Below are 25,408 nucleotides of genomic sequence, written 5' to 3' on the forward strand. Positions count from 1 at the left end.
TTACGTAAAACTGGGGAAAAAAAATCGTGATAATGCCACAAAAATGGTAAATTTTCACCAACTAACTGAAATAAATCGAGATATAATGCAAATGGTATCACGAAAGATTATTTATTCTCCTTTCGTTTTAACGAGAAATATGAAGCGAGGGAAACTTCCACTAACTTAAAAGTGAATCGACAAAAAATAGTGATACAAAATGTTCGTGTTTCAGGACAACGAGAAGTACGAGACCTACAAGGACATGACGGGCACGGTGCGCCTCACCATCAAGAAGGCCAGCAAGAAGGACAAGGGCAAGTACACCGCCAAGATCTTCCGCTGCGAAAAGGAAGTGTCGGAAACAACCCTCAGTGTCGTCGGTGAGTCAGCAACAGCAGCAGCAGCAGTAGTAGTAGTAGTGGTAGTAGTGGTAGTAGTGGTGGTGGTAGTAGTAGTAGTAGTAGTAGTAGTAGTAGTAGTAGTAGTAGTAGTAGTAGGAGCAATAATAGTAACAGAATTATCTTTTTTTCTCTAACCATTTTACTGAAAAAAGAGGGATAAGAGATGCGTTTATTTACTTATTCACATATTTTTAGGTTATAGTAGTTAAGAGACTGTAGTATAAAAATAAGTGTCTATAAAGTTGTAGATTTTTATGGGAAGAAAATGTTTGCCAATGAAAGGGTTAAACTTTATGGTAACATTGAATTTTTTTGTATCTCCACCCAGAAATCATATACCAGCTTGTTACTTTGATGTTTATTCCTCTCTGGTTGAAGTCTTGAAGTGGTATTGGGGATATAACATGGTTGACATAAGCAAAATTCTCATGGTCAATAATCAGGAAGAAATAACAGGTTCAAGCTTGATGAACTTAGATTTAAAAAAAGAAATAGGAAAGAATCGGTTCTCACATAGAGTGGCAGATGAGTGGAATGGACTCAGTAATCAGGTTATTAGTGCGGAGTCATAAGGAAGCTTCAAAAGATTAGACAAACTTACGAATGAAGATGATAGATGGAAATAGGTCAGTATATTTCGTACAGGGACTGCCACGTGTAATCCTGACGGCTTCTTGCGGCTTCCCATATTTTCTTATGCTCTGATTTACTACTGCCTCCTCTGTCGCCCCTCAGACCAGCCCTTCAAGTTCACGAAGACGCTCAAGTCAAGGACGGTCACTGAGAACCACAAGGTCGTGCTGGAGTGTGAAGTGGACGAGGCTGAGGCGCCCGTCGAGTGGTTCTACGGCGACAAGAAGCTCACGCCGGATACCAAAGGGTGAGTAGACTAACGCTTTTGACTCCTTGACGCTTAGTAACTGACGACGGCTAGTGAAGGAGAGGGTGGCCAGCTGCTGTGTTGTTCTGGCAGAGGGTTATGGGAAGTTTGCGTTGTGGTTCAGCGAGATTAGTGTAGATTTGCTTAGTGTTAGTTGTGGTAGCCGTAAGTTAGATGAAAATGGGACAAGAATGGAAGAAAAGTGAAATAAGGAAACAAGAGAAGGAAAACAAGAATTCTGAATGGAGTTCTTTTGTTTATTCTTACGTTTTTTTTTTCAATAGTTATCTTTATTTAGTGAGATTAATGTGTTTAGTTCCATTTAGTGTTAGTGAAGGGAGTTCTTTTGCTTTTTTTTCTTACGTAGTTAAATGGGTATATATTCCTACAAGACAAGGCATGGCATTTTATCTTAACTGCCTCGTGTATAGAAAAAAAAAATCTTAGTTTGTGTTCATAGTTTAGATTCTGTTTTACATGAAGCTTAGAGTTTACGAATTTTTATTGCCCACTTAGTTCTTTTCAGCCTTATAGTTCTTGAGTTACTTAATTTTGGCTTTATTCTCAGATTTTTGTCAAGAAATCAATTACGTTCAAATATTTCTTTGTATCTGTTCTTGTTACTGTTGTGTTTGTTCGTCTTATTTTGACTTGGGTGTCGTTTGTTGATTTGAGTCTTCTTTTTATGTTGTTTGTCTTATTCTTTATTAATCAACGATGTATTTTGTGAATTACCCTTCCTCTCCAAGTCCTGTCTGCTCTTTCTTCTTCTTATGTGTGTGTGTGTGTGTGTGTGTGTGTGTGTGTGTGTGTGTGTGTGTGTGTGTGTGTGTTGGTGGGTGTGTGTCTCCTCTTCAGTGCTCTGTCCTTCTTTGTTTTTATGTGTAAAAGACTTCGTGAGAGAGTGTATGACAAGATGAGAGAGAGAGAGAGAGAGAGAGAGAGAGAGAGAGAGAGAGAGAGAGAGAGAGAGAGAGAGAGAGAGAGAGCAGTTGACCTTTTATGTTTCGAGGACGCTGTGTGTTGTTGGACCTGACCTAGGTTTGCCCTCTCACAGATCTCAAGGTTCCTCGTACATCCGCACAGGCGCTCAGAGGTAAAGCAAACCACCTGTACTTGACCAACAAAACCTGGCTTCTGGTATCGACTGTGATGCTTATTCCTTTTATTTTTTACTTCCTTCCAATTACTTTCCTCAGCGTCAGCCTAGTCCTCGGTTCAGATGCGGTTTTGACACCTACAGCTTATGGACCGAGGACTCAGTTGACTTTTCTTCGTCAATTTTATGTTTTTTCCTTTTTGTATTATTATTTTTGCTACATGTGACTGACCTAGCGACGTAGTGTTAATCTGAAGGGACTAGACCCGCTGTGGACACGACTCTGGGCCCTTGAATAACCACCAAAACCTCAACGAATAAAATCAAAATGAAGAAGCTTTGGATATAAGACTCTATATCCATTTTCTTTTTGACTCACTCATCACCTGTGACTTAAATAAACACATGCGGCGGAGGTTAACTAAACGATACACTATTTAATTTAATCTATCACGTTTTAAAATGGAAATATAAGCTAAATGTTATAAACTATAAATGGAACTACTTCTTGCTACTATCCCTTTCCCTTCCCACCCTCCCTCCTACCCTCCCTCCCCTTACGTGACCTCAAAACATCGACTTTTATACCCTGCCTGACCCAGCACGAGGCCGCGGTCATCCTGTGCCCCGTTCACTTTCCTTGTTTTGTTTACTTTTATCCACTGGTCGATATTCATATATGATTTATTCATACTCAAATTTTACGTTTCATTTTTTTTTCATTTTTTTTTTTATTTCTGATCAGTGATTCGTGTTTTTCTTAAAGTTTCAAGTATTACAAGAACAGTTTTCAAAGTCTCTACCTCCGTGGCGATAGAAATCTCTACTTAGAACTCTTATTTTGTTTTATTTTACCTTGTTTTTTTTAGCTTCTCGGGCGAGACGTTTCTATGTCTGCATTTTGGCTGCACTGCCTTAATTTTTCATGTTACTTTCCTTCTGACGTGGCTGCTGCGGTGCCAGGGAGAGGTAGAGACTGACGTGGGGCACACCCTAACGCCTCTTGCTCCCCGCGATCCCCACAAACGCTACTTTTCTCCCTTCAAAATTTTGTGGGAGTTTCGGCATCCCTTCCCATCTACTCCCCTGCCACTACTCCCTCACTCCCCTTCACTCCCCCTCACTCCCCTTCAGCTCGTACCGTGGGCGTCAGAGTTCAGGTTTTTTTTCCATTCCTTGCTTTCTCAACGGCACTATTTTTTGTACACACTCATCCCTTGCTTGCATTGATTAAGGCTTTGCACGGCGTATTTGTCGTACTGGCTAAGACACCGACAGTCTCCTTGCTGTTATCTCATCAGTTAGGGAAAAGAGAGGCAAGACAAAATTAAGACCAAAAAAAATAGTAAAATAATGAAAAATGAAAGAATCAGACCTTACATGAAGCAGACCAAAATCATAGACCTAACAGTACGTTGTGTAACAGTAGCAAGACTCCCACTGCTGTACCTGCCACACGAGACCTTAACGGAGCCATCCACACCAAGTGACAGAGATCAGACTCCCTCCATGCGCTCAGCTTTGACGCGCAAGACAGCCATACACACACTGAGCCGGGAACACGGAACCCACCTAGCAAAACAATACCGCATCACATCACCCGCTAACTTGTCCCTTCTCTCTCCCCCGCTCCCGCCCCGCCTGCAGCATCAAGATCATGAAGGACGGCAGGAAGAGGCAGCTGGTGTTCAAGAGTATCGCCATGGAGGATGCTGGCAACTACACCTGCAGAACTAACGCTGATGAGACCGCCTGCGAAACCATTGTGCAGTGTGAGTAATGGTGTCTTTTAACGTAAGAGGGCTTAGGATAACAGAGAAGGAAGAAAAGGCCCTCTGAGGTGCTTGTCCCTAAGAGCCAAATGGGTTACGAAAAACTGGAGGATAAGTGTTTTAAATGGTGGTAATGAGTGTGTGTGGTTCTGGTGAAGGGAAACTGGTGATGCTAGACGAGGGATGCGGGTGAGTGTGCGTTTGTTGTGGTGTAAGTAGTGGTGATGCCAGTGAAGAGTGAGATGAAGAGAGTGTTTGGTGTGGTGTAAGGAGTGGTGATGCTAGCGTGGAGTGAGATGGCGATGGTATATGTCTGTTGTGGTGCAAGAAGTGGTGTTGCTGGTGATTAGGACGTGTGGTGGCAAAGATATAAAGTTACTGTGAGGTTAAGACGCTGGTGACTGCACGACATAAGTAGGGAGATGGTAAAAACAATTAAAACTACTCAAAGAATTTACCTTTCCCATACATTAAAGAACACCTCTCCCTCTTTCCCTCACTCCTTCCCTCTCTTTATCCCTTCCATCCATAAAATAACTCCTCTTCTTTCCCCTTACGCCAACTCACAAAACCACAGCCCACAACACCTATTCACTCTCCCTATGTTTCTCTCTCACAGTCGAAAACAAGTTCAAGAAGCCGCTGCAGGACCAGATGACTTACGAGAGGCAGCCCGCGACCTTCGAAGTGGAGCTGGTGGACCCCGACGCGCCCCTCACATGGTTCATCAAGGGCGAGGAGGTGAAACCCGGTGACAACTTTGAGATCGTGAAGAACGGCGCCGTGCACAAGCTGATCATCAAGGAGGCAGCTATGGACCACGAGGGAGAGATCAAGGTGAGGGCCAGCACACACACACACACACACACACACACACACACACCAGAGGCAAACAACACACATACATTTAAAGAACAATACAATACGTTGCTAATGAAAGGACTGCTGGAGATTACAAGCCTCGACGCAATCTAAAAACACAAACAGCTAAACACAACACCAAAAACTTCTCGTAAACTCCTATTTGGCTCATGAGACTCCTACATCCTACATCCTACACATCCTGCCTAAACCGAAAGGAAGCCATAGAGATATAAATAATCAATACGTCCTTCATGAAACACTCCTCTCCAGGCTGTGTGCGGGAACTTGGAGACCTCTTGCCAGCTGAGTGTGGGCGAAGGAGAGAAGCCCCCGAGCATCAAGCCTGAGGAACCCATCGAGGGCCCCGTCAGCAAGCCTTTGACCTTCGATGTTCCCTACACCAGTAAGTTCCTCTCCTTGACTTATGAATTTTCCGTGGGCTTGTACTTCTCTTCATCCACATGTCACCGGAATGCACTTTGTCACACTTCAAAAGCATTCTTGTGTGTGTCTGGTGTCGTTTCAGTGAATGTGTACGTGTGTTTTCTTCATCGACGCATTAGTTTTAGGAACACACCTTAATGCACACTTTTCTTCATTAACACTTTAAACCATCAACGCTAAGAAAAAAAAAAAACATTGCAGCAGATTTCTAACACTCCTATCTAAATCAAGACTCGTCATTTACACACTCCTTCACCACCACAAAAGTCAGATAACAGGGAAACGCACTTTAAGTAATCAACACCAAGAAAAAACATCAGAACACACTCTAAACACCTCATCAGCACCGTCATTAACTTATTCTTCACCACAACTGTCAAATAACACAAGGAAACACAAGTTAGACCATCAACACCAAAAAGAAAACATGAAGAAATACTCGTAACATACTTTTCACCATCATCAATCATCAACACTCTCCACCACAACAGTCCCCGGCGTCAGGATCTCCAAGGTGGACGCCAAGCTCCTGAAGGACGGCAAGCCCATGAGCCCGAAGGAGGTGGAGATCAAGGTGATGGACAAGAAGGTCGTGTACACCATCAAGAAGCCGAGCCGTGACCAGACCGGAAAGTACACAATCAAGATGTCCAACAAGGCAGGCTCCAGCACCAAGGACGTCAAGATCAACATGCAGGATAAGCCAAGTCCCCCAACTAACTTCGAGGTGCGTCTGTGTAAGGTTGTCGGTGTTTGCTCCTCCTCGCACAGTCTGAAAGGAACGGTCGCTCTAGTTTCTCAGTTAGTGGTTTTCGAGGGCTCTTTAAGGATTGTGCTGTGGGTTCTTCAGGGTTTGTCATGTGTGCTGTGGGTTCTTCAGGGTTTGTCTTGTGTGCTGTGGGTTCTTCAGGGATTTTGTTGTGCGTTGTGGGTTCTTCAGGGAATGGGTTGTGAATGTTTCCTCTTCAGCTCACAACCTCCAAGAAACGATCACTCCCAGGTTTCTCAGTTAGGGCTACAGTTTTCGCCAGAGTTCTTCAGGGGATGAGTTGTTTGGTGCGTAGTTCCGTACTCTTGTTTTACTTTGTGTGGAGAATGAGACAGAAATAAAATCATCTACTTTGCCTTCATGCCTTTAGAGAAAAGTTGTTTAGTTTGTCATTGTTCGGTTTCCTAGGACCCGAAGTTCTTTTAAGAGAGAAGTATCAGAACACCTCCAGAACTAACTTAGCCAACCTGACAGTAACCCGTTTTTTATTCACCTTTGGAACCGAATGAAGCGAAGTCCTTTTAGTTTTTGCACCCCATTGGCCAGTCTTAAATTAAATAGAAAAAACAAATATTCAAACTTAAAACCCAACACTACACTCCCTCACAACCTTAAGATACAAATTAGAACCACCATCTTTCCACCCTTCCCTACATGACCTTGGTGCTCCTCCGTAACCTAACCAATCCACCAATACCATCCACAGGTGTCAGAAATCTTCTCCACCTCCTGCGTGCTGACTTTCGCGCCGCCCAAGGATGACGGCGGCCTTCCTTTGACCTACTACACCATCGAGAGGCAGGACTTCGCCGTCAAGGGTAAGAACGCACGCTGCAGGGGCGGTGAGGGGAGAGATAAGGGATGGAAACTAAACAAAGGGATCACTGGAAGGCGGACTCTACTAAAAATCGATCTTGTCTCCATGTTCAGGAACTTTTTAGGGATTTTTAGGGATGTGGAAAGAAGAGTGTTAGGGTTTTTAAGGTATATGAAGCTGGATGACGCACCTGTGAAGATCTCCCAGTGTTTATGTACGTATCGCGTGTATGTGTGTACGTGTGTTTGTGTACGAATTCACATGGGTCTTCAGTATCTTGTGTCTTTTCGTCTCTTTTCTCTTCGCATATGAGACCAGTTCTAAAGGTCATTTCGCGCTACAAGTTTTGGATAATATGAGCTTTATGTCTTGTCTTGTCTTGACCTGTGTGTGTGTGTTTGTGTGTCGCCAAGGTTGTGTGCGTACCAGTGCGTGTACGTGTTTGTGTACGTTTTGAAGCATAGCCGTGTAGCTTTGTGTAAATGCAAGTACGTAGCATTATTCTGGCGTGCTTTGTGACATGTGCTCCGTGTGATGCTATGTGTGTGTTGCGTGTGTTGCTACAGAAGTCACGAGGTGCTGAGAGTGAGTCGCATTTGATCTTCCATGAGTATTCGTGTCTTGGTGTCTTGGCTTCGATTCTATCTCTGAAACTACATACAAACTTTCCTCCTCCATTATGAACCCAAACACCACCAAAGGACAGTGTTTGCATTCGCCTCGCTGTAAACATCTATCTATACTATACATTTCTCTTTGCATTGAGGTACAAGTAAGTGTAGCTTCATGATTACAATTCTCTTTATTCAATTTGCTTCTGCTATGTATGTACTCTGTGCCAAGCTTTAAGCCCGTATTCTTAAAGGCCTCAGTTCACACTCAGTTCACACTCAACAGGTTCTAGTGGAAGCCAGTGGAGATTTCAAGAGTGTTTTGTATGTAGTGGTAAATTTAACAAGGATTCTGTGCCATCACCGGAAAAAAGAAACACTCATGAGAATCTTCAAGAGTGTTTATTGATTCTAGTTATAACTTAACCCTTTCACTGCAACACGAAACAATTAGCAGCACCAGAAGCAATACGTGAAGTCTTCATAAGCATATACAAAAAAGTTACCAATGAAAAAGAATACATTTTGCAATTTCTTCTCAGTTCAAAGATTGGATGTCGCTGCAAAACAAGTAAAGATGTCTCAGAGTGGTAATTAGGGAAAGGTGTACCAAGTGGCAGTCAAAGGGTTAACAAGGGGAAAAACACCGATGAGAGTCCAACTTATTATCTTTGTGGCCTTTGAAAATAGACCTTATGAGAGAGAATGGTTTAAGAATACGGGCTGGCGTCCTTCCTCATTCACAGCGGAGGGAGTGACTAAGATTATCATGTCATTCAGTCTTCACTATCACTCGGCAAACAGAAAACAACGCTTCATTTATCCGCTTTTTATATCTTAGTTACAAATTAATCGCATTCTTCATTTTGGCCTTTAGAAAACTAGATAATTTGCTATTCTCTGTGTATTTTAATATGGAAGGTGTTAAGTGCAGGTAATATTGTGAATTTCTTAAGTTTTTACATCCGGTTTTCGTGTTTCTTTCATTTTTTAACATGGTTTGCTTAGTGGATATGAAGACTGAAGAAGACGTAGCTTAGAATCTCTTGCTTTATATCTGGTGTACTTCGTGGCAGAGAGAGAGAGAGAGAGAGAGAGAGAGAGAGAGAGAGAGAGAGAGAGAGAGAGAGAGAGAGAGAGAGAGACCAATCACACTGAACACTAACAATCACACACACACACACACACACACACACACACACACCAGTATCTCGCTGCCACAAAGTATTCCAGATTTTTAAAAGAACGTATTATTTAAGTATATAAGACCTTACCAGGCAGTAAAAGCAAGACGCATCCTCAGTGAGCCTTGGTTTTCCTGCCTCGGGATGAAAAGACTGAAAATTTTGGTCCGTATCCAAGATGTCAGCACTTTACCTCGGCTGCTTTCAAGAGGCTGCAGTGGAAGTTGCTGGGTGTTCTTAAAGGTGTTTGTCTGACTCTGTTTCATAAGTATTCTGCAACATCAAGGGGATAAATACTCGTGAAAAGCTAGTTTTACGAGTATTTCACAAGACCAAGGGGAAAATGCACACATAAGAACCCAATTTAATATGTATTTTACATCAATGGGAAAAACACCAATGAGAAGCCAGTTTCACAAGTATTTCACAACTTCAATGGAAAAAAACACCCGTGAAAAACTCGTGTAACAAGTATTTTAGAAGACCAAGGGGAAAAATACACATAAGAAGCGAGTTTAACAAGTATTTTACATCAGAGGAAAAACACCCATAAGAAACCACTTTATTTTGCAACATCAAGGAAAAAAAAATAACAACCACGAAAAAACAGTTTAACAGGTATTTTATATCAGAGGAAAAAAAAAAAACACCCTTAAGAATCCAGTTTAACAAGCCTTTTCAATATCAAGGGAAGGAAAAACACCCATGAGAAGTCGAGTATTCACCCCTGCGGCCTTTAAAAGCAGCCTGATGAGAGAGAGTCAAAGCGTTGAGGGATACGGGCCAAGAGGTGGAGGTTGGTGCGGCGTAAGAGCCACGCACGCCATCAGGGACTCTGTGTTTTGACTCTGTATTTCCTCTCCCAACAGCATCGCATCCGAGAATCTGGGAAAGAACAGGTAGAGCGTGTCAACTAACCCAGTACTTGCTATGCCCTCATACCAGCTGTTACCGTGATCCCGGCGGTGCCCTTCAGGTCCCTATTCGCCTTCCTCTCACGCGATCCCTTGCTAAACATTTACTTGGAGTATTCACAAAGTATCCAGCGAGGTTTGTGTAGTTAAAGCACTACCAAAGGGTGTTTAGGTAGGTTTTTCATGCATTTTAAGAGTGGTTATGGATGCTAAAACGGGTTTCTCCTAGGAATCGCATTGAGAGGAACACGAATGGGGATTTATACGAAGGTTAATTTTCAGCGCATCTCATTAAATAGGAAAACATTGATCCTTAGGTAAATAATGCCGCTGAGCGTAAATAACTGAAACTCATTTTCTTTTTTTTTTATGGAGGCATCTGTGGGGAACTTAAATAAACTACAACATGTATGCATAAATAGATGGTATAGCTCGTTAAGACTCGGTAGTTCGACCTTTTAGCATTACCAGAACGATAAGTAAACCAAGAGCACTGACTTAAATCACTCCTCTTCAGCCAACTGGCCCAATAAATACGCAGAACATGATTATATCGACAGTCTTAAAGTAGTCATGTTAGTTAGCACGATAGCTCATATATATTTAGTCTTTTTAGGAAACATTCGTGGACTCAAGTCAGTAGTCAATATGCACGGCTTTATAATGTAGTCATTGTATATCAGTGGTAGAAGTAAAGCATCCTCAAGAGGGGGATGTATGTTATGTATCTTAAGTTATATTATGTTACTTTATGTTGTACTGGTGTATGTAGCCGTGCATCCCTAAACCTTCAGTGTCCACTCAAAGCCTCAAGTGTCTAGCTGCCAAAACATTCCTGGCCAGTCTGCCTCTAGTGTTCAAGGCAGGCACTGGTTACTTCAGAGGCTGTAGGAGCATGACTGTTTACATCTAGCAGGAGTCTCTCTGATCTCCTCTCGTCCAGACTGAAGGAAAAGTAGGTTTATACAGTAATTTATCATATTATTGTCCTCGTGTTAATGTGCATGAAGAGACAGGAGTACGCTTCTCAGTGGTGTATTCCTCTTAGTCTGAAAAGTTAGTATAGGAATAGAAGAGACGTGTGAAACGAAAGACTGTCTACGTAGTGTGCAAGGGTAGAAGAGACGTACAAAACAAAAGACTTTCTAAGAACATGTAATCTAGGAACAAAAGCAAGACAGCCAGGAGCAAAAGAGACAGTATAGTAGCACTTATAGACAATCCGAAAACAAAAAAAAAAGTCTGGATGCAAAGAGACACCATGAGACAAAAAAAAAAAAAAAATAGACAAGTCAGGAATTAAAAAGGCAGTTTAGTATCAAGATATAAAATCTAGGAGCAAAATAAAACAGTTTAGTACCAGGAAATAGAGTCTGGAAGCAAAATAGGAGCAAAATCAGTCTAGGAAGAAAATAGAGAGCTTAGTAGCAAAAACGACAGGCTATGGGAAAAATAGACGGTGTAGGAGCATCAAATAGCGTAGGAACATCAGACGAAGACCTCCAATTAAAGGGAAAACAACTAAAGCTGCACTAGAGTCACTCAACTGACGAAGCTCTGCCGAAGTGCGTCAACTGACTCGACCTGACCACCTGCTTCCTCTACGTGCACTTGTTACTCATACTTACTCTAGACTGCTCAGTGACCCGCCTAACGCCACCAACCTGACCCTCGTCGCGGCCCAGAGCCTCTGTACCGCCGCTGCACCACTCACCTGGAGACACCAACCTCACCTGCGGGTGACTCAACCCCCTCGTGATCATGACCTGACCTGACCTTGATTTTTGTGATGTTTTACTGTGATTTCGTTGTTGTGACGCCAAAATTTCAATCACTATCAATTTTTTTTTTATATGATTTGTGGAATATCATACGCTGTTCATTATATCAAAAGTGCAGTATATGCCGCTACACATGAATATAACGTTGAAAATTTGAAAATTCAACTTCAGAGACTGAAATTAACTTGAAATTCACCAAAATACTTCATTAATCAGTATTCAAAAACTTAATTGCGCACCCATTAGATGTTGTGAGGTGTTGTTGCGTCACCAGGCGCTTGGGTCACACCCGCAGTGTCCCTCAGGTGAGTCGTGCAGCCAGGCAGGCAAGCCACTCGCGGTACAGTTGACAGAAGACTCATAACTCAGAAAATAAACAGAACTTCCCGTCTGGATTTCTGTCCCCTGTTCTCTTTCCATCCTGAAAACCCTGAGACTGGAATGCTCCTTCTCCCCCCTCCCTCTCTCTCTTCAGTGTGTCCCTCGAGCTCTCCCTCTGCTTCACACACCCTACTTTCCAACGGCCAAAAAAGAAAGGCAAATACCCTAAACTCCCAAAATCTTTCCATAAACATAATAATACTCACACAAAAAAATATATATATAATCCGTTGAACTATTCGCGTTTCCCTATTTCCCTATTTTTTTTTTCTTACCTACCTTGAAATTTTATCCTGAAAAATTCTCCCTACGGCGAAAGGCAGCATTACTGTGCCGTAGATTAAAGGAAATTGCAAGAGAACGTCCCTAGAATATTCCCTAGAATGCGATCAAGAATACATTTCAATTCATGTCACTAAAAAAAATATATATATATATTAATAATAACAACTAGGATTATTTCTCTTGCAATTCTTCCAAGTGTTTTTTCGGCTTCTTTTCCGTAACAATTTTTTATTTCCGTTTTTGATAATTATTGACACCAAGTTTTATTTATTTTCTCTTGCAGCATTTTTTTTTTTTTCACTCAGTTCCTTTCTTTCTCACGTGCGTGATACTACTGATAAGCACTCACTCACCTCGCTTATCTATAAGGAGATAACCAACAAAACAATCAATAATGGTGTTGGGTGTACGTCTCAGACACCACTAATCATTCCAATATTCTCTTCCATTATCTTATATATCCCTTCAAACCATCTGTCTTCGTTACCTTTCCTATATCAATGCTGTTCAAGTACTTTCTTTAGCTTTTCCCTGTATCACTTCAAGTATTTCATTGCAATCTACCTTATTCTCTCTTGGATCACTTTTCTTATGTCACTCTCAATGTGTGATGTTTCTGCATGACTCCTCCTGTTCAAGAATCTCCCTTTGTTGGACTATATATTGCTGTGACTTAGACGCCCAATGTATGAACAGACAAGATCACCGTCTCTTCGACCTTCCCTCTCCTGTCCACTCCTCGCCTCAACATTACCTGACTCCTTGCCTGTCTTGTTGTTGACACTCAGAGGTACTTTACGACAGAGTACAATGTTTGATAACGAGTACACTCATATATACACACACCTGTTTCACCTGCATATTCACTTACACTCAGCTTGTTAACTCCTGCATATAACATTCACACACCTGTACACCTGTTTCACCTGTGTACATTCAAGTCACTAAACTCAACCAGGTGTTAACTTACGCTTGGTAAATACATTATGTGTTAACGTCCTCTTCAAATGACATAAAAGCAATGTACCTTTGACTAAACACGATACACAGAAGACATGACAAAGATTTAACTGCCTACGCGACAAAATAGTTTTTTTTAAACCACACGTCAACGCGAGGCCAAAGAAGAATCTTGTACTCTGAACGTCACAGTCCCTTCCTAAACCTACACCAGAATCTTGTGTGTACGTAGAAACACTCTACGTACACACCTACATACGTACACTCATACATACCTGTTCAACACCCACCTAGAAATTATCTCCTGTTCTCCCCTTGCTTCAGTACATATCCACCCAAATACCTGCTCACATATCCACGTATCCTATCCAAAAAAAAAACCATCCTACTCCTCTCCTTTCCCAAGTCCATCCACACACGCCTATTTTGTCCCTCCTTCCATCACATAATCCACAAACCATCCACTCGTCTGTACACTCACCCATCCACACACTGACGGGATTGGCCGGGTACCCACAGGCGGATGGTCGCAAGTGGCTGAGATTCCGGCAGACGAGCCTCTCAGGTTTAAATGCGAGGACCTCGAGAACAAGAAGCAGTACAAGTTCAAGATCACTGTGAGCAACAAACTTGGCGCCTCTGACCCCAACGTGCATCCCAAGGTCATCTTAGCTAAGGATCCCTGGGGTGAGTGGACCAAGGGGTGAAAAGGTAGAGTAGTTAATGAGTGTTTTGGGGATCGTTCAGGGATAGTGAGGTAGTTAATAGGATGGTTTTAAGAGGTTTTAGGATGGATGGTTCGGGATGAGGTAAATCAATTAATAGGGTGTTTTTTAAGGTCTTTATTTGTGGGTGAATGGAAGGTTTATGGTTAAAAACGTGATTCAATTGATAGGATGGTTTTAAGGGGTTTGGTATGGAAGGTTCATGGTTGGAAGAGTGACTCAGGAGGTGAGGATTTTTTGAAGAGTTGGATGGCTAAGGGGTGGATGGCTAATGGCTGCAACAAGTATAATAAGAAAGGGTTGTTTAATGGCTTGTAAGATTCATGGGACGCTTGATTGTTACGTGAATGGGAAGCTGGCTAAGAGTTGCAAAAAGGTATATGAAAAGGGAAAGGGACCCATTTAATTGTCATTCCCTAAAAATTTGTAAAGTTAATGGGATTGATAAGTTAAATAAATGACTTACAGAGAATTAGGGAGTTTCTGTCCTGCTAGTCAGTCAAAATACGCATAAAGAAATCAGTTTATGTTCAAAGACACAGATCAACTAACGCATTACAAACACGTAACTCTGACCTGACTTGACCTAACATGACCTGCCTGCAGATGAGCCCGGCAAGATCCTGCACGTGGAGGTCACTGACTGGGGTCCTGACCACGCTGACCTGCGCTGGTCCCGTCCTGAGAGCGATGGCGGCGCCCCCATCACTGGCTACGTCATTGAGTACAGGGTAAGGCGCCTTTGCTCTCTAGTCCACTCTTTGGCAGACGTTGTCATCTTATTTCGGCAGCTTTTGATAGGCTCAGGTGGAAGCTTAGTTTTCAAGGGTATCTCTATTATTGTAGTCTAGTTTTCTGCATCGTAAGTGGAGATACTACTACCCGTGACCTGACTTATCATCTCTGTGGCCTTTGAAAATGGTCAAGAGAGAACAAATAAGAATGCGGGTTAGGCTTTAGGGAAGGGACGTCAGTCATTATGTTCATTTTGCAGTGCAGAAAGCAAAGACAAGATTAACTCAAGATTCTGTAATTTCAAGCATGTCGTTTATGCTCAGTCAAGAACAGAAAGCTAGAAACCCATAGGAAATTAACTGAACCGTTTCACTAAGCTTGTAGAGGTGACCTGCGTGCTCAAATCAAACTATGTTACTCCAAGAAAACGTAAAGAAAAGACGCGTTAGTTAATATTTCTCCCTTGCATCCGAATTGGTTCCAAAAATGCATGAGTGAAGTGAATTACTATTAAATGCAGTAGAACCAAAACAGAACCCTGAGAATGAGACTGAACCCTCGGTATATTAGAGTGAACCCTCTGTATCAGCGTGCCCCTTAAAATTATTAGATTTGAACCCTTTTCAAGCACTCCAATGTAGATGATCCCTCAGAAATGCATGAATATAAGAAACACAGTAGAATTCCATAAAGAAAACGAAAATACAACCCAAACAAACCTTGACAAAGCATGGAAAGAGAAACGGAACTTAAAGAACAGCACGATCAAATCCTTTCAGTCAGTAGTTGAACCTCCTTCCCTCCCGAGAGCACGATAGAACCTCATGTGTTTACTTCTTGTACTTATATCTCCGTCCCGCCTCGTGGATAAGCAATTCTTGTATCCCCCTTGTCATGATCTAGTGTTTTATTTGTGTGTCTATCTGTACATCGTCGTGGGTCGCCTCGTGTCATAGTGTCGTCAGTAATACACGTTTTTCTACTTCACAAAATATCTCTCCTTCACGTCCAGTCAGGTCTTGTCACAGTCCACGTTACGTGTAGTGAATATTTGTGTTCCACTTGTCTTTATAATGTGCAATCTAAGTTATGTATACGTGTATATGTTTCATGTATGGTAATGTTCAGTAGTGGTCAGAAGTCAAGTATCCTGTAATTTTGCACTCACTTCTATTGTGTTTAGAGTTTTGCCTCAATCTTACGTCCTCCAGCATGCTGACAGTATAATAACAGAAGCTGAAATTTTATAAACTCAGAAAATCTTAGAGGAAAGACAAAACTTCTATAATATTAAGAGTTTTCCTTAATCTTACGTCTTTCAACATGATGACAGTACAGTAACGAAGGAAACAAAATTGATAGACTAAGAAAATCTTAATAGAGAAAAGACAAAACTTCTATAATATCAATAGTTTTCCCTCAATCTTACGTCTTCCAATATGAAGGCAGTCCAATAACGAACGATTAAAAATTTTATATATTCTTGCAAAGTCCTCCAATTTGCTGCTAGTTTAGTAACAAAGGATGAAATTTGATAGACTCTTAGATCCGAGGACTAATTTGACAGACGTTAGACCCAGCAGAAGTGAGTGTGGTGTATAACTAAGCTACTGACCACTATCTTTACTATCCTGTTCTATGTCCTATTATATGTAATGTCTTGTTCCTTGTCCTCAGATTATACCCAAAACCTTTATGTGCCCCCTCCCCCATAAAAGTAGTCCTCTCAGATCTCCAATATAGGAACCTGACTTATTGCTAGTTGACTGATATGTAGCCCCAGCAGTCCCAAATTGTTCTAGATTCATGCAGCCCCACCAATGCCCCAAATATGGTGTACGGGGATTTAGTGTTTCTCCTGATGTGAACCCAAGTGTTAGTGTTTTAGAGTGATATGTAGCCCCAAGAGACCCCAAAATGGACCTCCCTCCTCTCCTCTCCTCCCTTGTGGCTCGTAAGGCAAGACAGCTCCTTGGATTCAAAGCAGCAACATTCAGACAAAACACAGTTGAACACAAATACATAAACAGTGAAGGAGCAGCCCTGCCGAGCCCTCCTGTAGTACCCCGATTAACGTGTTACCCTCCCGCCCCCAGACACGCGCCATGCCCAAAGGCGGAGATGTGGTAAGGCCCCCCAGGAGGCAGTAGTAGTGTGAAGTATTTGAGTGCGAGCCGAGGTGACGCCCCTCCACCGTCCTACGCCGCGCAACCCCGTCATCTATGGACACTGTAATCCTCCAGAAAACACCAGTCACTAAATTAACTTCGTATTTAGAAAACTTAATTCTAATGCAGTTTTTTTTATTGATCTCACTTTTTTCAGTGTTTTTCTCCCTTGGTGACGTTCTTCTCCTTTGCCAAAGTCGTCTGTCTTTTAAAAAAAACAGCCATAAATTTACTTTTATCAATTCCACAGCATGTAATTCTCGCCAGTGTGACCTAATGGCGTTTTTTCATTCGCGGAGGATTGTCTGCGGGGTTTCTGGGTTGTCGCGGCGGAGAAGGCGGCGGCGGTGTACGCTCGCCCCTCGTAGTCCTGCTCTAGGTGTCACAGCCGCACCACAAAACAAATCACTCCATTCGTCTGATTTATTTTCTAGTGCGGCTTCTGACTCTTTCATTCTCCAGTATATTTTTTCTCCCTCTGAAAGTGAGACACGTTCCTCCTTTCCCTATTCATCCTCTTCCAGTGGGTCATTTGTCTTCCTCTCCTCCCGCGGCCCACGTAGCAGTACTCAAAGCCTCACTAACACATCTCGTTTTTTTCTAAACCGTACAATTAACAACGTAAAAAAACAAACTTTCGCATCTAAATAAATCAGTAAATAGTGTACTTCTTCTGTATGCTACTTTTTTCCAGGATTCGTAGATAAACAAGTTGTATGAAATAAATAAATAAAACCACACGACTCTTCACCTTGGCTACACATGGCCAAGGAACACAATAAACAATTAAGGAGTGGTTATTTTGGCGACTCGCTCTATCGCTGCCATCGCTTCCACACTTCACGCTGAACATTCACTGCTGCCGAACCTTTCGTCAGCAGTCCTTGTCTGGGAGACGCTGCGCCTCACACGACCCTCACTGCCCACTTCAGAAAAAAAAAAAAATCCCTCGAAAGTCAAGTCTATTATCAATATGTAAACTGTGAACTAGCATTTTCTTCTTGATTTTTCCCTCAGTAGCCTCTCTCTCTCTCTCTCTCTCTCTCTCTCTCTCTCTCTCTCTCTCTCTCTCTCTCTCTCTCTCTCTCTCTCTCTCTCTCTCTCTCTCTCCCCTTCTTCTTCTTCTTCTTCCCTTCCTCCTGCTAGTGACGTGAAATGAATTGGTCTGCAATAAGTCGAGGGTCTAGCGTGCAGTCTTAGCGTCTCCCAACACCATTTGCCATGCTGCTGAAGGATCATTGCAGTGGAATCCGCCTTTTTCGATTCCACTTATGCGGGTGGAGAATTACGGCAACTCCCCACACCATCCTTCCCTCCCTCCCGATCCTCCTCCCTCCTCCACGGGCCATGCGAAACCCCACATGCACCCAGGGGTGGTCCTGGTGGCGGCGGTGGTGATGGAGGTGAAAGGTTTATGGCTGGTGTGGTGCTTGCCGTTATCTCCTCACTGATCCATTTTTTTTTTATGCTCAGATCAGCCTCTTCTTTTCTCTGTCCGTCTTCACTTTGCGGCGGTCCCCCCAACACTCCCACTGAAACTGCAACACATACACGGCCCCTACTACCTCCCATACACTCCTTGGTAACCGTAATTCATTCCCTCTTTGCTTTACGTGAAATATAAATAATCTTTTTCAGTGTCCTCAGAGATTTGTTGCATTAAAGAACACTAAAGGTCATTCCAAAAACCGAGTCAGTAAAGAAATCATTTCAAGAGCTTGATTTTTTTAGTATTTGTTAAACATTCCTCCCAGACGGACCAAGAAACATTAACTAGTGATGTCAGCTCGTACATAACTTCACTAAAGCTTCATTCCAGTCACTTAACACCGAGAGAAAGAAAGAATAAGCTGCGAATTTAGTGATAGATTAATACACTACAAATCCACCCCTGGCCTGACCCTTGCTCGCCTACGCCACCTCACCTCACGCCTCCCATCAGGACCGATTCTCCGACTGGGCCATGGGTCACGAGATCCAAGGAGACGTGCTGGAGGGCACCATCCCCGGCCTGAAGGAGGGTAACCAATACGAGTTCAGGATCAGGGCTGTCAACAAGGCAGGTCCTGGTGAGCCGTCCGACCCCACCAAGCCCATCCAGGCCAAACACCGCTTCGGTAAGACCACAGTTACTTGCTTGTCATTGAAACTAAAATTGGTCTTTATCATCCGTTAGTGTTTGAGGTCTTGATTGTGGTCACAATCAAGCAGAAGTAAGCAGAAGTCCCGGTTTTTCTTTCTAATATTGGCTTGCTAGAGACTCCCAGTATAGGAAAGGGAAAGAATGAGAAGAATCATTTCGGGAGAGTCTGATGCGTGGTGTTAAACCTCATCTTTTTCTTTCAAAGTTGACCCGCTGTTGAAGGCAAAAAAAAAAAAAAAATATATATATATATATATATATATATATATATATATATATATATATATATATATATATATATATATATATATATATATATATATATATATATATATATATATATATATATATATATATATATATATATATATATATATATATATATATATATATATATATATATATTAAATAGGAAAAGTTTGAGGAAGTAACGCTGAAAGAAAAAAAAATATAGGAAGAACATGAGTTAGCAAGGCTTTAATAACTCTGCATAAAGAAAAAAGAGAAGTAGGAGAGAAATAGTTTGAGAAGCCTTAACAAATCACTAATGGGCTAAACCTTCGCCTTCCCGCCCACAGTGAAGCCATACGTGATCAACAAGGAGGAGTTCAGGAACATTGTGATCAAGAAGACACAACTGTTCAAGCTGGACGTGCGCTATGCCGGCGAGCCTGAGCCCACCGTCATCTGGAAGAAGGATGACAAAGAGATCCTGCCCGACGAGGAGGAGAGGTAAGGACTGAAGCCATAGGGAACACTCACTCGACTGAAATCAAAGTGACTATTCTAGGAGACTAAAAAGAGAATGCAACGAAGGTGAGAAGGAAAGTGACCTGTGGGAGACCAACACAAGAGGAGACGTGACTGAGGTGAGTTGACTCCACGCTGCGTCACTGTGCAGACCAACAGACCCGAACCAGAGACCTGAGCCGGACAGTTGCTCTTGATTTACAGACACGAGGAGAAAAGACCGTAGCAAAGTTGACTCCGACCTGCGATGAATATTAAAACTAGACACTCGACTTGTTCAGAAATTATCGCACAGCAGCAAGACTTAAAAGATGACGTGACAGGGAGGCTAGAAACGTGTGATACAGACGCATCCTCCTTTATCTGTAAAAATGTTAGCTGTAACTTAGGATCTGAAGGACCCTCACTTTTGATAACGCACTAGGGTAGTTAGAGAGAAACAGTAGCAGTATATATTCCTGAATAGAATAATACTCAGTTATCTCCAACACCTGATACACCTTGAAATAGTTTTCGGGGGATTTTCTATTACAAAGATAATTCCAGTTTATCCACAACAAACACGGAAATAGAGTAAAAAGACCAAGTAAATATCTACCTACTTACTTCAGCTCCCACTGTAGTAGAAAACTGGAAGAGATGCAGATATTATAGGAGCAAAACAGAAATATAAAGTTTACTGAAGTAGGCCGGCATCTTAGTGTGCATTTTTTTTTTTCATTGCATTTTTATTGCCTTTGGCCGGTGTCCCTCATACATAAAAAAAAAAAAAAAAAATGTTATCTGAGGCTTTGAGACTTCACAGGTAGATATGGTAGAGAGGAGGGTGTCACGTAGCCCCCTGAGGCACGCCAATGAAACAATACCTTTCCTTACAGGCTCGGCGACCCATACAACTGCCGCAGGTGACTCTTCTCATGAGGTTTCTTTGTGCCATTTAACATTTTCTCTGGATCTTTGGTTTAACACACGTAGACATACACACACACACACACGAATACATAACTACACCTGTTGATTCTCTCTCTCTCTCTCTCTCTCTCTCTCTCTCTCTCTCTCTCTCTCTCTCTCTCTCTCTGGTCTTTTTGTGTGATTTTTTTTCTACCGTGGGTCTTTTTTTTTTTCAAGAATCCACATTTTTACCTTTTTTTACTATTTCATATACCTGACGTTTTTCCTTTTTTTTTTTTTATCCCTTTCTACACCCATCCATTTTTGTTTTTGTTTTTTTTCTCTTTTTATTTATCTCAACTAGCGTCTCGCACATCGCCTATATTTTGAAACCAATTTTCCGAACTACTTTTTTTTCTATATCCCTAATGTATTTTCTTGATTCCTGATGATGTTCCTTTTTTTTTAATATATTAGGCTCTTTGCAGTCGCCGCTCGCAACACACATTCTAGCTACACACTGACACAATACAACAAGAGCCGTGCTAAAGCGTCGTGGCGGAGGAAGACACTGCTTAAAAACATCACAAGAAGCTTTCAACTCCTAATATGGCCCGTATTCAGAAACGCTTTGCTCTCTCACCACGACTATTTTCGAAGGCCATAGAGATAATTACCCTGGTTCTCAAGATTGTTTTTTTCCTGTTAATGATGAAGAAATCTTGTTAATCTGTCACTAGAACCGTAAAAACTTCCTTAAAAATCCGTATTAACTTCAACTAGAGCCTTTTGAAAATAGTCCGGGTTCGGCGTAGAAGCGTTTCAAAATACAGTCCTATGTTCGGAGACTCGAGTAATAAGAATCAGTAGCCTCTTCCTCCGCACCACGCTCGGCGACCCTCTGGGAATTTGAAGCCACGACGTCCTATCTTCCCCAGAGGCGCCTCACACGCAGACCCGAAACTGAAAACTGATAGCTTGTCCAAAACATTCCCTTACGTGTGTCCCCAGGGGTGGCATCTCACGCTGTTTATCCTTTGTGCACTTCATCTGCTGCTATATGACACTGTTGTTGTTAAAATGTCTATGTCAGTCAATCTGCAATAGTAAAGATTTTAAAACGCTGTAGGAACTTATTTATTTGTTTATTGTTCATGTCTTACCTGGAAATCATTTAAGATCATCTAGCGGTAATAATGGCAGATAATTTTGTTATTAAGCATAATTCAAAATTCCTCTATGCCAAAATCGTGCTCCATAGTCATTTCGTAACTCACAAGAGTGAGTTACGAAATTCACGTCTCAGAGAGACGTGAATGAACCACCGACTGCACCCAAACTGTGGACACACATGAAGTGCTTTTCACTCGGGAAGTTTTGGGCACCGGGCTGATCTTTGACTTTCACGCCGGGTACTGCGAGGCTTGCGGTGGGCGTGTCACCAGGCAGTGCATGGATGGGTGGGCGTGGATCTCTGTTATATGTCCAAAGGGCGCGGCTGCAGCTCCTCTGAACGACGCTCTCGTATTCCTTACTCACTGCACACTCTCCCTCTCCCTCTCTTTTTCTAGCGCTTGTAATCGAGAGAGTAAAGTACTACGAAGTTTTTAAGTATACTATAAGTTCAGAACACAAACGAAATATAATAATGAGGAACCATGTAAAGGACAAGGAGCTTCGGGTGTCCTCAGAGGAGCAACCGCAGCGTCACGTTTCACGCTTTGAAAACAAGATCACGGGTCTCTGAAAGAGCTCAGGTGACAGGAACGCCAATCAAGACTGTCATCTGTGACCTTCCTGCAGTGTGATCCTTATTCTCAAAGCGGCGGGATGCAGAGAACAGCTACGTGTATGAGTGACTCAAGGCTATAAGCTATACATTAACTGGCTCGTGTGATAAGGCAGCTAAGAAACTAGGAAGCTAAACGCAGCTAACAGTGCTAAGAGCTTTTGTGAGGCGCGCATTACTTAACTAGAGCATCAGTATAAATCAGCAGTAGGCTTAATTAAGTGCATGTTTTCTAGAGTTGAAATGCTCTTAAGCTGCATGTCTATGAAGCAAAAATTAATTCATATGTGTAAGTTTTTATGTTACACCAATGTCCCTCCTTCACGCATCAGTCACGGTGATGGTGGTCATTCGTCCCGCGCCATGATCATGCAGTGTCCCGTGTCCAAGTAGTGAGTCAGTGGTGTCCCTCTTCGCCTTGTATGTCCCTAGTGGTAATGTCAGACAGTTACCTGGTACTCATACCCAGTGTTCGTAGTCTCCTGAAAACGGTAGTCGAGTATGTCAAGTGTAACATAGGTAGTTTAAATATTATGTTCCCGATACACATGACGAAATGTGTCTTCTCCTTTCTTCCTGACTACGTCGATTCCCTCCTTCACCGTCCTGTCATTTGTCCTCTTGCACGTGTTATAGATATTGTATTAGTGTTGTGGTCAGTGTTTCTTCACCACCGTGGCTTTACTGTGACGCTCCGCCGCTCTAGGAAGCCACTGACCAACTGACGATTGTACCGACTGAAGCAACTGAAGCCTCGTCATTAGTAGTTCGTGGTAGCTCAGTCCAAGTCGTTCTCGTGTCGGTTTCAACATGTATACGTACACATTATCCATTACATTCCCACAATATACATCGTGTACATCACTTTCCGTCAAAATACCCATTGCTTCTATATGTAGGATCGAGTCAAAAAATTTCACTCACGCGGAAGAACTGACTCGAATCAACAAAACCACTGCGTCCATTCCTCTCGCCATCCTCCTGCCCTCTTCCCCCACCATCCTCCTCCCAGCATGACTCTAATCTGATGTTCTTCTGGTAGGATCACCATTGAGCAGTTTGAGAGGAACACAGTGCTCACCCTGAGGAAGGGCGTGAGGCAGGACACTGGCAAGTACAAGCTGTGTCTCGTCAACTCCGTGGGCGAGTGCGAGGAGGAGGCTGATGTGGTGATCCTGGGTAGGTATTGTTTTGCCTCCTTTACGTGTGTCTTCCTGTCTCCTCTTTCTTTGTGTCTGCTCCTTTCTCTATATACTTATCTGCGTGGATAAGTATTGTTTTGACTCATAGATGTGGCTTCCAGTCTCGTCTCCTATGTCTGTTTCTGTCTTTGCTTCTCTCCATTTTCTCTCAATACGTCATGGTTTTGGTACTAATGAGTATTATCTGATGTATACATTCATGCTGCCCACATAGCTAACCTAATATACCTATTCCTATTACATCTTTGTTATTATAGTAACTTCCACACACCAACCTTGACCTTTACCATGTGTTGTAATGAACTGCATACACTTTTAGCTCTGTGTTCGTCCAAATATTCAAGATTTTGAAATCAGATATGTTAGTTGATTAACATGTGTAAAGGTAAACTTTTAGGATTTGCCAGCCTGAACCACCACCAGGTTAACTAAGGTCCTTCCATACACAGGTAGAAGTCCTTTAGATAGATTTACTCTCCCTTCTGATCACCCTAATCTTTCCTTCAGATAAATCCAGTTTCTCCAAATAAAGCCGCTTCCCACTTCAGATAAATATAGTTCATCCTTCAGATAAATCCTGTTCCTTCATATTAATCAGATTCCTCCTTCAGATAAATTAAAGATCTTAAGATAAATCAATTTCTCTCAGATAAATACATTTCCTTCTTCAGATAGATTCAGCTCCAGATAAATCCACAAGTCCTTCAGATAAATCTAACTCCTTCAGATAAATCCAGTTCCTTTAGACAAACTCTTCCTCCTACAGGCAAACCCATGCGCCCTGAGGGTCCTCTCTTCCCTGAGGAGATTCGCGCTGACCACGTGAAGCTCAAGTGGAAGAAACCCAAGGATGATGGAGGCCTGCCCATTGAAGGCTACGTCATTGAGAAGATGGACCTCGACACGGGTGCTTGGGTGCCCGCAGGAGAGGTGAGGCCTTGAGTCTGTTGTGTCTGGGCCCTGTGTTAGGTGTAGTGTGAGTGTTGTGTGTGTTGGATACTTTTAAGGGGTTGTATGTTGTGTGTCTTGTGTTTCCTGTGAATGGTGAGAAGTCTTGTGCCATTTTTGTGAGTTGAGGGTATTTGTCTCTCCCCTGTGGTGGTCTGTGGGCTTCCTGTGTTCTTTTATGGAGTATTTGTGGTTGTTTTATGGTATTTCTGTGTTTGTGTTTATGTGTATGTGGTTGTGATGTTATGTCCAAATACAGCGTCCATTCTTCATTAGCTACAAAGCAATATATGCAGACAGTTAGATTAAAAACTACTTAAATACAGTAAATACATAAATTTTCCATTCAATATACTGTACATTTTACCTGTATTGTCCTATTTTGTCTTGTGTTCAGTCTTCCTCCCTTCACCAGCACACACACACACACACACACACACACACACACACACACACACACACACACACACACACACACACACACACACACACACACACACAGCAGCCACCAGAGGCAGAGCAGGAGGACAGGAAAGTGCCTCCAAGGATAATCTAGACTTTCCTCATACATTACATGACACAATTTAACCTGTTGTTGTCACTGTCTCTCCCTTGTCCTGTCCCATCCCTTCCCTCTCGTCCGTCCCTCCCATCTGCTGCAGTACATAGAGGCTCCCCAGCGGGCCATTCTGTCAGAGGACCCTTCAGCACTCCCAGAAAAGGGCCCCTCAGGAGACCCACCTAAGTCTTTGGGGTTGCAAGTTCAGGTGACACTTTTCAATAGACGTGATGCCTCTCCCCCCACATTATATTTGTACCCTTCCTTCCCATACATTGCAGTACATTTGTATCTTTTCTTCCTCCTCCATCAACATGTATCTCTAATGGATGTAGTTATATAAGTGCTTCATCA

The 25,408-nt window shown here is 42.4% G+C and overlaps 1 protein-coding gene across 26 annotated transcripts in view; it reads left to right on the forward strand.

Moving 5' to 3' along the window:
- LOC135088863 (twitchin-like) overlaps window positions 1–25,408 on the forward strand; it is a 164,509-nt gene that overhangs the window by 89,510 nt on the left and 49,591 nt on the right. For 20 of the 26 annotated variants that reach the window (XM_063983893.1, XM_063983896.1, XM_063983905.1 and 17 more), the window contains 17 exons: window positions 215–362; window positions 1,119–1,263; window positions 2,321–2,359; window positions 4,010–4,134; window positions 4,754–4,971; window positions 5,269–5,401; window positions 5,934–6,169; window positions 6,918–7,029; window positions 9,693–9,722; window positions 13,664–13,831; window positions 14,476–14,600; window positions 16,701–16,730; window positions 18,715–18,889; window positions 19,494–19,647; window positions 20,544–20,570; window positions 23,388–23,524; window positions 24,314–24,477. In XM_063983893.1, the coding sequence (XP_063839963.1) occupies window positions 215–362; window positions 1,119–1,263; window positions 2,321–2,359; window positions 4,010–4,134; window positions 4,754–4,971; window positions 5,269–5,401; window positions 5,934–6,169; window positions 6,918–7,029; window positions 9,693–9,722; window positions 13,664–13,831; window positions 14,476–14,600; window positions 16,701–16,730; window positions 18,715–18,889; window positions 19,494–19,647; window positions 20,544–20,570; window positions 23,388–23,524; window positions 24,314–24,477 (2,166 nt within the window). The remainder of the gene's footprint in view (window positions 1–214; window positions 363–1,118; window positions 1,264–2,320; window positions 2,360–4,009; window positions 4,135–4,753; window positions 4,972–5,268; window positions 5,402–5,933; window positions 6,170–6,917; window positions 7,030–9,692; window positions 9,723–13,663; window positions 13,832–14,475; window positions 14,601–16,700; window positions 16,731–18,714; window positions 18,890–19,493; window positions 19,648–20,543; window positions 20,571–23,387; window positions 23,525–24,313; window positions 24,478–25,408) is intronic. The other 6 variants (XM_063983906.1, XM_063983913.1, XM_063983902.1 and 3 more) reach the window with 5 other exon arrangements.

This window comes from Scylla paramamosain, chromosome 32 (genome assembly GCF_035594125.1).
Source record: "Scylla paramamosain isolate STU-SP2022 chromosome 32, ASM3559412v1, whole genome shotgun sequence".
In the NCBI taxonomy this organism is placed as follows: Eukaryota; Metazoa; Arthropoda; class Malacostraca; order Decapoda; family Portunidae; genus Scylla; species Scylla paramamosain.